At 38.6% G+C, this 14,490-nt stretch overlaps 2 protein-coding genes across 5 annotated transcripts; both read left to right on the plus strand.

Moving 5' to 3' along the window:
• Positions 1-104: 104 nt before the first annotated feature.
• Positions 105-4,208, plus strand: LOC103702447 (protein trichome birefringence-like 19). Its single transcript, XM_008784885.5, has 2 exons — positions 105-668; positions 3,250-4,208. The coding sequence occupies exons 1-2, from the start codon at positions 126-128 to the stop codon at positions 4,054-4,056; spliced, it is 1,350 nt and encodes a 449-aa protein (XP_008783107.5). The 5' UTR covers positions 105-125; the 3' UTR covers positions 4,057-4,208.
• A 1,211-nt stretch (positions 4,209-5,419) lies between these two features.
• LOC103702414 (golgin family A protein) lies at positions 5,420-10,594 on the plus strand. Of its 4 annotated transcripts, none has more exons than XM_088707635.2 (7): positions 5,420-5,796; positions 6,352-6,474; positions 6,851-7,030; positions 7,111-7,192; positions 9,757-9,821; positions 9,903-10,101; positions 10,458-10,594. In XM_088707635.2, the coding sequence occupies exons 1-7, from the start codon at positions 5,509-5,511 to the stop codon at positions 10,535-10,537; spliced, it is 1,017 nt and encodes a 338-aa protein (XP_088563761.2). In that variant the 5' UTR covers positions 5,420-5,508; the 3' UTR covers positions 10,538-10,594. The 4 variants fall into 4 exon arrangements, with proteins under 4 accessions (XP_088563761.2, XP_088563762.2, XP_088563763.2 ...); XM_088707636.2 differs by having other exon boundaries at positions 10,461-10,587; XM_088707637.2 differs by having other exon boundaries at positions 10,453-10,567.
• Positions 10,595-14,490: the final 3,896 nt, after the last annotated feature.

Consider the following 14,490-nt stretch of genomic DNA (forward strand, 5'->3'; position numbering starts at 1 on the left):
CACAGGAACGTGAGAAGAAATTTTTTAAATGATAGGGTGTTATTTGTAAGATGGACTATCAAAATCTTCTATAAAGTCCAAACACTAGCTTGCGGAATTGTACAAGCTTCTTCCTTTTCCATTTCATGCACGGCTTCTTCTCATCATCCTATTCCAATCCAATGAAGACCTATGCATCAGAGTTTCCCTCTTGGAGGAAAACAAACCCTGAAAACACCCCAAAAATAGTTCTTTGCCTAACACTGACACTAGTCCTCCTCACCATCTCTCCCCTCTATTTCTTCCCTTTATTAGGCTCATCATTTCCATGGAAGAATTCTGCCTCTCCACCCCCTTCTCCTTCTTCTCATGGAGACATGGATGATCCAATAAGGAGCGTAGGACTAGCTAAGAGTTGCGATATCTTTAAAGGGGAATGGGTTCCGAATCCTAAAGCACCATACTATACGAATGCGACGTGTTGGGCGATCCATGACCACCAGAACTGTATAAAGTATGGAAGGCCTGACACCGACTTCATGAAGTGGCGATGGAAACCTAATGATTGTGAGCTACCCATCTTCAACCCGGCTCAATTTCTAGAGCTTGTTAGAGGAAAGTCCTTGGCCTTTGTTGGGGACTCAGTTGGAAGAAACCAGATGCAGTCTTTGGTGTGTCTTTTATCTAAGGTAAACCACTCCCACATACGCAACTCCAATTTTCTTTTTCCCATTCAATTTTTTCTTTCACATCCATTTAGGTTTAATTATTTGTCAAGTACTAAATGTAACATTTTTTAAATGATCAATAATTCGTTCATGCAACGCTGTACTAGGGCTAATGTGAAGGCAAGTTTGTCCATAATCTTTTCATACACTTCATTAGAGAAATGTTTAAGTAGCACATAAACCTCACATAAAAAACCATGCAACATTATCCAATGTTCTAGGTTAAATTTTGGTAATATTATTTTTCTGGTACTTGGTCTAAGTTATTCAAATTGATAGTTCTTCCGGTATTATTCTTTCTTGCTCTTCCTCGGCCTCTCCCCTTACAAGACAAAATTGAATAAAATGATTTTTATTTTAGCAATTCTTCCATCGAATATGATCGATCATGTAGCAACAAAGAATCTCAAAGGCTTTGCCAGGTTCGAAATCGATCCAAGCATGGCTGTGGAGTTTCCTTATGTTTCATCACTGATCAAGATAAAAATTTACATGTCCAACTGAATTTTTATCCATTCATGATTCATATATATAATATGGATGGCATGACTAAACATTCACAGTATAATCAATGCGCCATTGTCATCATTATCCAAACCGGAAATATCCAAACGAATTTTCATATCGCATATACCACAATCTTATTGCTTACCTACATTAAATGTTCATGCAATGAATAACCTTTCTAAAGCATAATTCACAATAGTTTGTGAGTGTTTAAACCAAATAAATCTTGTTTCCATATAAATATATATATCTCAAGAGGTCATATTGTTAATGATTTAAATGGTTTATCATATGGTATCTAGTATTTGTTTTTTGTTTTTAAGGAAAAAAAAAAGAAAAGCTTGAATAAAGAAATTCTCCTTATCTATTGAAAGATGCAAGTAGTGCATTGTCTTGGACCAGCTGCAGTCACGTCGGTTTTGGACATGTCTCTTGGATTACATTTGTTAAACTTTAGGGCATTTGGTAGGTTGAGTTGAGTTTTCATATTACAATACAAATATATAGAAATTTGGACATCCAGCCTTGGCTTTCGTCTAATTGTGTAGTAGACATTCCAACTATCTTTTAATTATATAACAATAATAGCGGCCTTGCATGCCACTACTAATGGGAGAGCTCTCTAATATCCTTATCCAACCATTTCCTTACCTAACGTGCATGCGCTACAATCGTAACTAATCACATCAAATATGATAGTGTGTGTCACCAAATTTGGTGGTCCCTTTAAAGAATCATGGATCAAAATATAGGTTAATTCACACCTAATGGAGTTGGGTGGCTTGGTGGCCCCTTTCACAATGTCCAATTCCATTCCCATAGATTTCTTTCATGTGGAGCCCTAGTGAACTAGCCATTGGAATTTCCAAAACATCGGCTCGTATATGTCATTTTGTAGTAGGGATCGCTTGAATCGGACATTTTAACAAACATGATAATGCAAGATTGGGGAAAGCTAGCAGCCTCATATAATTGTGACAATCGAGCATGGCTTTAGTCCAAGGAATGCACCTCTCTCTTGTTGAGAGGAGGTTTCGATTTAGAATCACCTAATTCTCTAGGTGTATGTCATTTTTGATGAAAGATTCTCCAGGTGCATGCCATTAGCAATTTGTTAGCCATGATAACGATGTTTAAAAATATTGCGATCGATATGCACCGGTACTCAACATTTTAAATGATAGTCCTAATTAGGGTGGAATTTGATCTAAGTAGACGTGATTCAGACCAGTACTTAACTTGATTTGGACCTGACCCACGTGCAAATGAAGAACAAAAGCTCAAATCAAAATCTAGCAAATTTGGGTCCAAAACAGTAAGATTTAAGTTCAATCAGAGACCAAGTTCAGTCACGAATGTGGTTCAATCTCTAGCAAGAAAACGAAAAAAGAAAAAATAAAATGGTTTTGATGTCTAAAATCTAGATTTGGTCCAAATATGACCGAACCGAACCTTACCTTACTCGACTCACCAAAACGAACGAACCATATTTCAAAACCTAAACTCAAAGCTGACTCGGCCCACATCCAAGACACTTAGGCTAGAGCGCACAATAGTCAACCAGGTCTAAACATAAACAATTAATTGTCACAAAAATTAAGACTTTTTCCTAACCATGGTACCACTTAATTATTATTAGCTTAAGCATGCAACACTTTCCACACCGCGTATCCAAATCAGCTCAGCTCGTAGAGGTTCAACTAATGCCATCCATTTGTACCCAAATTATTCAAATGGTCTATTTCAAAAGGCTGGGCTGAAAGAATTTGCTTAAGCTTCGTGTAAATCGCCAATAATATACCGGCACATATACATGCTTCCAGATGCAGGAGTTGAAATTATTCTTGAAAATTTCCTCATAATTTTTTTAATAAAAAAATACAAGAATATTGTAACCTACAGGATCGACCATGGTATATTTAAGGATATCCAACTAACTGTAACAAAAAAAAAAAAGAAAAAGAATCAATTACATGAATTAATGTGAAAGATTGTAACTTTCCCTTGCACTTCCTCTTTCATCCACTATTTTCAGGTAACATACTTAGTAGATGTCTCACCTGCAACATCGGACGACAAGTCCAGGCGCTATTTCTACCCCACCCACAACTTCACCCTAGCCAACATCTGGTCGCCATATCTCGTGAAGTCTGAAGATGCTGATCCCAGCGGCCCAAGACTAAGTGGCCTCTACAACCTCAACTTAGACGAACCCGATGCCAATTGGACGACCAAGATCGAGGAGTTCGACTACGTTATCGTGTCCGCCGGACACTGGTTCTTCCGGCCCACCATGTACTACGAGAAAGACCACCTTGTGGGGTGCTTCTACTGCAAAACTGAGAACATCACCGACCTCACCATGTATTATGGCTATCGGAAGGCCTTCAGAACTACGTTCCAAGCCTTGCTGAATCTGGAAGGATATAAAGGCATGACGTTCCTGAGAACTTTTGCTCCGGCCCACTTTGAGAACGGTGAGTGGGACAAGGGAGGGGACTGCGTCCGGAAGAGGCCCTTCGGAAGCAACGAGACGAGGCTGGAGGGGATGAATCTTGAGCTCTATTTGACGCAAGTGGAGGAGTTCAAAGCAGCTGAGAGGGAGGGCAGAGAGAAGGGTCTCAAGTTTAGGCTGTTGGATACTACTGAAGTGATGTTCCTGAGACCGGATGGGCACCCCGGTCGCTATGGCCATCTGCCAAATGCCAATGTTACGTTGTACAACGACTGCGTCCATTGGTGTTTGCCGGGGCCGGTCGACGCCTGGAATGATTTCTTGCTCCATATGTTGAAGATGGAGGGTGGGAGACTCTCCTCAGGGCGAAAGATGAGGATCAGATAGACTTATTGTTTAGAGATTAGTTTTATTGACTCTATAACAATGCCTTTCATTATTGTTTTGTGTGCATGCATGATTGTAATTTTAAGTCATTGTAATCGACGTGCAAGTCAATGCAGAAGCTTCATTCTCGAAATAAAAGTAAATTGCAGCAAGATCTGAGTCCTCGGTACCCGTCGCAGAACTTTTTCTGTTTCCTTTTAGCATTTGCCTGAATGCTTCTTGTTGTATCTCGTCGGACTTTAGTTTCCTGAAAGATTAGTCAGTCTAATATTGCCTGTTAAGTGAAGTGATATTATTAATATTGTCATCAGTTTTTTATTTATTTTTTATTAGTTAGGGCATCAGTTTTATGAGGCTTTTGAGTATACACATCCTCTAGCATCGGACGCCAATATGTTGTAATCTCTAGGATAGCAATACCAATGTCTTTCATTAGCACTAATCCGCTATGATTGGTTACGAAGGATGTCATCCAATTAGCTGCACTATTGTTGTAAGTATGCTCGATTTTTTTTTTCTTTTTTTTTTGATAAAAATGGCAATTCATATTGCTCTAATATGCGTACATCCTGCCAAATCAAAAGGGAATAAAGAGTATAAAGAAGAGGGAATGTCATCCGCGAATGTCCATAGAAACTTCTCGGTGTGCCGCACGACGAAGGTGGCGACTCGGTCTGCTGCCATGTTCGCCTTCCGAAACACATGTGCTACCCGAAATGCATCCATCTCCAGAACCAATCTACGAGTCTCACAAATGAGAGGGTGGCCATCACCATACATATTCGCTCCCCATATCTAGTCGATCACTATGGAAGAATCCTTCTTGAGGCACACCCGCTTGGCACCAAGTACCCGCCTCACATAGGATATACTCTTCCAAGTTGTCTACAACTCTATCCCACAACCGTGAGTTCTGGCGTACGGCGCCCGCCGGCCGCCGCCAACCTGCCGGAATGGTCTCTGATCACAAAACCCACACCTTCCACCGTCCCGTCCACCGATACACTACCGTCAAAGTTCACTTTAAGATAACCAAGGAGTGGAGATACCTAAGAAATAAGGACGAATCTGGACGCTGAAACAACGGAAAGAGTACTCCAAATATTTCTGGCCATCCCAGAAGATAACAAAGCGGCTGCTGAAGAGACCTCCCCTACATGGAGCATAGCTTTCTTCATGCAGCTGATTGAGTTTACAACCTTAACCCAATTTGACTCTAGCTCACCAAATAAACTTGTCTCACCTGAACCCTAACCCAACCCTACAAATTCTAATCCAAACATAGGTCAAGTCGTGTGAAAACGTGTGGACTGATTCGAGTTAAATTGGAGAGACAGAAAAAGAACATGAAAAATTTTGAGTCTGACTCTAGTTTGGGTGAGTTTGCCCTGAAACAAAGCCAAGTAACCCTGCCTTGCATCTTCCTTCCTGCATCACGAGGAAGGGAGAGAGATGGCGGGTCTGTTGGCGTGGGCGGCGGACGTGGTGGGAGGGAGCGGGCAGGGCGGGGAGGAGGAGGAGGAGGAGCGGCTGCCTGTGGTCTTCACGCCGGAGCAGCAGCAGTACGCGCTGGAGCTGGACCAGAAGGCGGCCTCCCTGAGGCGCTCGATCCAGGATCTACGGCTCCGGATACCTCCCGCACACATCTCCCAGCGCCTCCCCCATCTCCACGCCCACACCCTCGCCTCCAACGCCGCCCTCGCCCTCCAACTCAACTCCCACTCCGCCACCCGAGAACAGGTATGTCTGATCCCTCCTCCGTCCATTCCCCAAATCAATTTATATACCATACAAAATTCCATTTAATTCCATCCCCCCTTTTCAATTTCGTGTATACTCTGTTGCATTTGTATGGATCGCGTGAAATCTATGTACGCCTTTCTTTCATTAAATTTCTTTATTAGGGTTTTGGGCCATTGGATCGGACAACATCAGATCTCTCTCTCCCTCTCTGTGTGTGTGAGTGATTAGTTGATAAAATTATGTTATTCAAAGAATTCTCAAGAACGCTTCGAAAAGATTATTCTTTAAGTGAAAAGGAAAGACCAAACTGAATATTATGCGGGAAATAAAATCAGCAATTGTTCTGCCATATCAATCTTTTGCATTTATTCAGGCTTCATTCATTTTGATTACGGCTTCTTATTCTGCGTTGCGTGTTCGTTTTTGTTGCTATAGTTTGCATCCGGACCGGTTGCCTAGAACTTGTCGTGAAGCTGCTGGCTTCTTTTGTTTCTTTTTTCCCCCATACCTTCTTGTTTTATGTACCTAATCTAACATTGAGATTTTCCGTAGGCACAATTAAGAGCTGCCACTCTGCAAGAAGAAAATGCTGCATATGAAAAGGCTATATCAAACTGCCAGAAGAAAATTCAGGAGAAGTTGCATGAGGCTGACCTACTTCAGAGTAAACTGAGGGTCAGAAGTTATCACTTCCAAGCCATTTCTCTTTATTTCTTCCTGCATTAGCGGTGTTGACTTCTGGAGGTTTTAAGTTCATATCAATTTTTTCGACTGTAATTTTAAAATTTCGCTAAATATAAATTCCTTCATGCAGTGCTTTTCCTTTTGCCTTTCTGATATGCCCATGTTCCTTCAAGTTTATCCTTTCCTGAGAATTCAATGAGCATAACTCAACAAATGCTCGTCACCTACAAGAATTTAAAAGTTTCTCAACTGACTATCAAATGGTTGTTTTTTTTTTCATTTTGTTTTATTTTCACATTAATTTTCTTTGATAGGCAATTTTTATTTTTCACTTGCAAATATTATTGCTAAAGATGTTTGGTTGCAGGAAATGGACCTAATCGAGAAGGATTTAAAGGCTGAGCTGGAAAGGGCACTTGCGGCAAAGGAAATCGATCAACCTGAAGCATTAACTGCTGATTCCAATAGTACAGAAAATTTACATTTGGAGAAGGGATCATCAGACAGTGTCAAATTAGAAGAATTAGAGGAAAAGAAAAGAGAGTTGGTCTGTTCCATTCTTCATATCAATTAATAACGTCAACTGGCATTTTGGATGACACTGTTACTCTTCATCTTTACTGTCAGAATTTAATGGAAGAAAGGGTCCAGAGATTGGAGAATGAGTGGTCACTAGTTCAACAAGAGTCAATCAAGCAGCCTTCACCAGGTACTTTGAATCATCAGTTTACATCAAAGATTTCTTTTTGATGCTTTGTGGGTTGCCTACATGCTGCTCTGGTAGTTTAGTCTAATAAGAGCACCATATACACCATGTAGAAAACGGCATTCAGATAGTTCACTATCAATCACATTATGGAAGGACAATCATGAAGGAGGCTGTTTTCTTTATTAGACAAACAAGAAATTAGAGCTGAAAATAGATGGATTTAATTGACTTGGAAGCATTAAATAGAGTACCAAATACATAATATGGTTGGGTCAAGGAACTGAGTTATGTCTAAAGAAATCTGTGAGTTTTAAAAGCTACTGTCCTGAGATAAGCAATTTCTGAAAATGATATGCTTAGTGTTAATATAAATGAGAATGAGGTCCCGCCAAAATTGATAGCCAAAGAAATCTCCGTATGATCTTTTTGTTATCAGGGATTGATTGTGCAAAATGATGGGACATATATAGTCTAATTAGGGCAGGAGGGTTGAAGTTGAGAGAAGGATTGGAGTTTGTGATTCCTATATCAAGTTTCGAATGCAATCTTTCAAGTGTAGACTAAATTATGATATCATTTTCTTTCTCCTATGAGAGGGTGAATGAGACCACAAGCATTTGTGAAATTCATCAGTGACTCCAGACATGGCTGTAAGGCCCACAAGCATGTGGCAGGGTGAATAATGAACCAAGCTGTTCATGAACAGCTTGCTCTTGGCTCAAAAACAACCTCTGTTGAGCTCATTCTATTAGGAAACAAGCCAAGCTCAAACTGCATTTAGAGCTTGGCTCATAAATAAGCAGATCCTGAACACTTTGGGCTTGCAAAATAGAAGCTCTTGCTCGGTCAATAACAAGCTCCTTCAGTTAACGAAGAAGCCAAGCTTGAAAATCTGTCGTTAAGTTGGGCTCAAGTTCGAGTACCCTTTCATATGATGAGCTGATTCGAAGCAGCGCAATGCTCAGCCTTACTCACAACAAATGTGGTGGCAGACTTCTGCTTCTTATTTGACATGGATTATCTATCACTGAATACAAGTTTATTATTTCTTTCTTTACTGATTCCAATTTTGAACTTTATTTCTGTTACAAAAAAGGACATATTTAATGAGTACGCTTATGTTTATATTTATGCTGAATGATAAAAGTTAAGAATACTTTATAAATTAGATAGGCATAATGGTGGAATGTTGGATGATCTGTGCTTTGAAATTTTTTTGCAGCTTCTTTAATAATTTAAATTATTTTCTTAACTTTTAGCTATCACCGTCTAAATGCTCGCTCTGCATTCTCAAGGTTTAATTCTGAAACTTCTTGTGGGAATTTCCGATCATTTATGTAAGTGAAAGAGACTGAGTTCTTTTGGGTAATGATTATCGACCCAAATGTGAATGCTTTCTCTCTCTTCTCTAGTTATACACCAAAGACACATCTATCTGATATTATGGTTAAGTTCAGCAGACAACCTTCAGTGTTTCATGTTTGCTTGCATTCAAGGCTGTGTTTTAAGCAACAGACATGAGTTTAGAACCTGGTGAGTGAACTTACAAATCTTGTGGGATGGCTCTCAATATTTGGTCTTAGTTTTTTCACATACACAAGTTAGAACTGCATGTAAAATCTGATGAATTTCAAAATTTCAAGGTGCACACAGGTACATACTTGCCACGCTTTGTCCATTTGCATTATATTTTATTTAACTCTAATTTGTACATGTCACTTTGTCATGCAAATTTGGACCTCCTTGTCAAGATATCTGCTTAACACTACAATTTTGAATTTCTACCCCTTGATCTTCTTGAGAATGAGGATGTATCAATTACATCTGGGCAGATGAAGAGAGGTGTTTCTAGAATGTTATATGATTGATACATGCTTTTGAGAACCACCGGATACAGTAGCAAGGCCTATGATTTTATATGGTTCAGAAAATCCACGCACACTTGATAAAGGCTTGCAGTCTTACCAAGAGAAGATAAAAGAAATGTAGATGAAAGAAGGTGGCAGACGTATGGTAATATTAGGAAGAATATGGTGATGAACAACAAGGTAAAATCTGGTGCAATAGTTACACCAATTGAGGACAAAGAGATGGAGAACTGTTAGAGATGGTTTGCGCATATTCAATGAAGATCCGAGGAGGCTTTTTCAGTAGAGTGGCTAAGATTTGAGTCAGAGAGAGAGAGAAGGGAAACACCCAGGATAACATGGATGGCAGTAGTGAAAATTTGATAGGAAAAAACTTGCACTGTAACCACTAGGGGACATGTTCGTCCAAGGAGTTTAAAGCCAATACCATGTTGCTTGGGGTAAGGCTTGAGGGATATGGTAATGTTCACATTAGTGATGCTAATATGAAATCCACTGCTTGCTCTCAAACTTTATACCTATCAGACATAGGCATTGCGATATTGATTCTGGCAAATAATTTGCTTATTCATATCGGCATCCCCTTGTCCTGTAGCCCAATATATGAATGCCTACAATTGTATGCATGCTTTTACTTATATTAGTTCTGCTGGTATAAACCAATATATTACATATACATTATTCTTTTATATCCAGCTCAAAGGGAGAAACTATTGGAGAAGCAGCTTCATAGCCTGCTTGAACAATTGACTGCAAAGCAAGTCAGTGACTCTCTTTCTAGCCACAACTGTGTAGTATTATCAAATTTTCTTGCTCACTTGTACATCCCTTTTATTTTATAGGCACAAGCAGAAGGCCTGGTTGGTGAGATACGGGACAGAGAAAAGAAATTGGAGAGATTGGATGGATTGCGGAGAAAACTTGGCAGTGGAAGCTTCGATGTGAATGCTACAAGGAACCGGTTTGCGAGAGGCTTTGCAAGATCAGGAACTTCTGCAGACTATACCATCGAGGCCCACCGGAGACCTTTTCACACCACAGGTAGAGTAGAAAGCCAGCAGAAGTTCATGCTTCTAAGGTCTGCTTTTGTTCTGTATATTCTAGCCCTTCATGTTATTGTCTTCATAAAGATCTCATTTTGAGTTTGCGTTTAGATGATTTTCTTTTCAATGTCATACTATATGACTTATGGTGATCGCGGATAGCATCTATTTTTTTGTACATCACCAAATAATGTGGCGACAGTGTTGAAAGTAGAAAAGACGTTTTTGTTCCCCTTGAAGTATAATGGAAATTTCGTTGGTGTTTATAAACTCTGGTTGGGAGGATGTGTTCCTTTTGTTTGAGCCCTGAGAAACAATCTCTCACATTCTGGACTTCCTCTTGAAAAAGTGCAGCAGGAAAGGTAGCGAGAAGCAACAGGCGAGGAGCCACGTTTGCCCCGCGGGCTGAGAATTCTGACGACAGGGGCCTTTAGCGGTGTTTTGCTGGAGCATGATCCTAGAGCATTATTACCAACTATAAGATCAATACTAAATAACATTAATATTGTACACCAAAAAAAAATCATTAATATTATTATACTATAATATAATATTATATAATATTATATTATTATATTTTGTAATGCAATCGTATTAATACTACTATAAATATTAATATTGGTATAAGAATATTATGGGATTTTGGTATGTGAGTCCTTCCTTGTCTTTAATCTATCCCCAAAATGGTCCCCTTTTTTTTCAAAAGTATATGTAGCACTTTTTTTTGGTTATTAGGACAATTATTCCCTACATTTCGGCTAATTATTGATTTGATCAATCGCCATCTCTTGACTAATGATCATGCTTTAGTTTTCCTAATATTATATCACAAACTACTTGGATGGATGATTCATTCATTTATTTTCTTTTCTTTAAAGAAAAAAAATATAAAGACGATGATGTAATCTCATCAGATGCCGAACAAGGGATGTAGGAACGAAATTAGCAAACAGAATGCTGCACACCTGATATTCACAACTGGCCATGGAATGCATCTAGAGAGAGGATGAACAAACCAAAAATCAAGATCCCATGGTTACATAAATGTGACAAATATTAATTATGTCATCATTAAGATTATTAACTCCAATGAATCTAATAAGCGTATATCAATGAGCAAACGTAAAAGATGTAGGTCACAATTTGATCCGTTGGATGACATAATTTCACCGTCCATAATATCAGTAGCCTATAATTTAACAATGTAGAATGCAATAGTAGTAGCAAATAATTTCTCTACCATAATTCGATATTGCACATAGACACAAAAATAAACTTCGAACATAGTTACAGTCGTCTCCAGATCAATATTCCAAATCAGTGAAAATAGGAAATTAAGAGACACTTGTCAACTACCGCACGTAAACATGGAAAATTGTCACTTTTACATATGCAGCCCTACTTAGGTGCAGAAGAAATTAGGGTTTGTACGGTTGCCTCTATTTCTAGATACAATTACAACTAGACATGCTGTTTATTGGACTTGCGTGCATCCGAAAATTGCAATTGCAGTTCCTGTATTCGGTTGTTTTGATAAAAAGGTATAATTATCCTACAACAAACATGATAAGATTACCTCCACTTATAGTATAAATGGACCTTTTGAGACCCGCCAGTGCCCACATGATGTAGATTAAATATTGATGGATTAGTATCTTCCAATGTAGGGATGAACATGGATCGGATAACATTTGTCTGAATTCATTTTCGTATTCAAATATATCCAGATATAGATAAAAATTTGAGCATCCGATTAACATTAAAAATGGATATGATATAGATAGACAACTATTCGATCCGTATTCGAATATTCAGTTTCATTTATAATCTTATTTAATTTTTTAGGACGCTAATGAACTTTTAAAAAAATAAATGATCATTATTAACATACAATTAATTTGATTTAGCACCCACTTAGTAATATCTTTAATTCTGTGATCATAAAGTTTAATCAACCGATTCATATCGATATTTATATCCATACTTTCGGTATCCAATTTATATCCGTATTTATTTAAAATAAATATGTATATGAATTCTTGCATCCGACTAACATCCATATCTGTATCTGTATTGGTCAAAGAAAACAAGTATAGATATGCATATGCTATCCGATCCGTATCCGATCCAATTTCAGTCCTACTCTGATGACAGTAACAGGCATAGGTACGATAATGAGGAACCATTTGGGTAGACCTCTTAGTGCCAAAGGTATGCCTCTCCTTGCTCTAGCCCCCCTCGTTGCCCACTTCTTGAGTTCTACCAAACAATGACTCAGTAAAAACATGAAACCAAACCAAAAAAAAAAAAAAGCAATTCTCTTGAAGATCACTCTAGTAAAACTTAAAGCATCAGCAGCAATTCTCGGTGAAGGTTATCTGATAGTACAGTAAAGTGGCCTCAAATCTCTTATGCATGGCATAGGACCACCTCTACCAACCAATCGTCTCCGGCTCACGCATGCAAGTATTGATTCCGATTGTATCATACGCCATCAAGACAGCAAAACAGTCCAATTGTGAATATCTCAAATCATGAAGTCCAGCAGTGTTGTTTCACAAAGTAGTGGTTCCAAACGCGCCTGGCATCAAAGCCAACAGAGCAATTATTTCTGTCCAGTCGAGGAAAACAAAGTGGTTCCCTAGAACTCCAAAGAGATGTGGACAAACAGTAGATTTTTTCTCAAAAATAATCATTTCAGTTATGATTCTCAGATATGGAATTTTGGTACCAAAACAAGCATAGTGTGGCAGCTCAATGTTCAAAATATTTGCCAGGGTTCATCCTTAAAGTGATGGGTCCAAAAAAAGATGTAAACAACTGAAAATTAGATGTTACAGAGCATGGAAAATATGCTGTCCTCAGGGAAATTTTTCCCACAAATACTGCTCTCCAATGGCAGAATCAGGAGGGGGGCGAGGAGCTCAATTGCCCCCACTACCATTGTTGAATTTATCTAAGGTGGTTCATATTTGCCTAAAATTTAGTAATTTAAGAAGTGGGCAGTTATAGTTGAGTTTTTAGGCGTATTTTGTCCTAGAAGCCTTGTGCCTTGGGATCTCCCTCACCTCCAGACCAACTGCCCTGCAAATCTATGATGCATCCTCATATATTCATTTCAAAACTAAACACAAAATGATTTTAATGCGAGGCTTAAGCAAGTAGGTAAAAGAAAAGCTTTTTTAATCGAAAGTAGGATAAAGAGGAGGAAGACGCTAAGAGAAGTGAAGCGACAAAATTATGATTAAGTCTTTACCTTCTCCACCGTTGAAACGGAAACCCAAACTATTTTCCCCTTTCTTATTATTGTCCCAAGTCCTCACTAATAGCAAGTAGTAGTAACAGTAGCCTTCTGAAGTATTCCTTTCTCGTGTAAGTTTTTGGACTTGCTCTATGTTCTGATAAATGGATGGCGCATGACATAGGAACTTTTTTTTGTTTAAACAATATCTTGTTTGCATATATTAAATTTATAACAAATTGACATTATTATGTTAGTTCATTTGGTTATTCATAAAGTAATAAGTATTACTATTGCCGCCACCCCCCTCCCAACCATAATCCTGTGCCCACCACTGGTGCTCTCAAAGTGGGCCTCTTCACCTTTAAGCACTCCACCTTGTACAGACAAAGATAAGATGCATACGTGCCATGATACTTGACATGCTGGATATCAACATAAGAAGAGCCCTCTCAATCCTGTGAGCCAGAAATTGGTTATCAATGTAGCCAAATACAATTCAGGCTCAAACCTGAAGTGAACATATTCCACGATACCGGGGCTACATCGATCCTGATTGGTTTGCTTTGCACTGCAGATGCATTTAGGTCATGCTGCAGGAATGCTAAGGTGCTGCAATGGATTGACCTCAAAATGACTTGCTTAGTGATGAGGAAGCATGCATCTGAGAGTCACACAAGTTGCAATGTCAACTTTATTCAGCTCAACCAAAATCTAACAAAAGGCAAGTTTTCAACTGGTGACTTCATATGCACATTGCAACATTTTAATCAGTCAACTGAGTAGTTATGAAGGCAGCAAAAAATTACTTTGATAAATGCTTATTTTGGAACACCAAAAATATGGTAGGTACCATCCAAAATCCAAGGTCCGCTGGGTATCAACTCAAACATATCAGCCAAATTATACGGAGTCACATATCCATAGGGTGCAAAAGCTTTAGTTGTTTCTACATAATCTTTAATAGCCAAATTTTATAACAAGGTTTCAGCATTCAATCCTAATTCTATGTTTCCAATCATATGCCAACAGTTTTGTCCCCCAACAAGTAAGCAATAACCAAAATGTGAATAAGATCAGCTTTAGATAATTCATCCATCTGTATGGCTTATTGTCGTATAATTCAATCGATCAGTATTTCTTTTT

The sequence above is a fragment of the Phoenix dactylifera genome, chromosome 11, assembly GCF_051530095.1.
Source record: "Phoenix dactylifera cultivar Ajwa chromosome 11, Ajwa_hap1_PhDact_Kaust_v1.1, whole genome shotgun sequence".
In the NCBI taxonomy this organism is placed as follows: domain Eukaryota; kingdom Viridiplantae; phylum Streptophyta; class Magnoliopsida; order Arecales; family Arecaceae; genus Phoenix; species Phoenix dactylifera.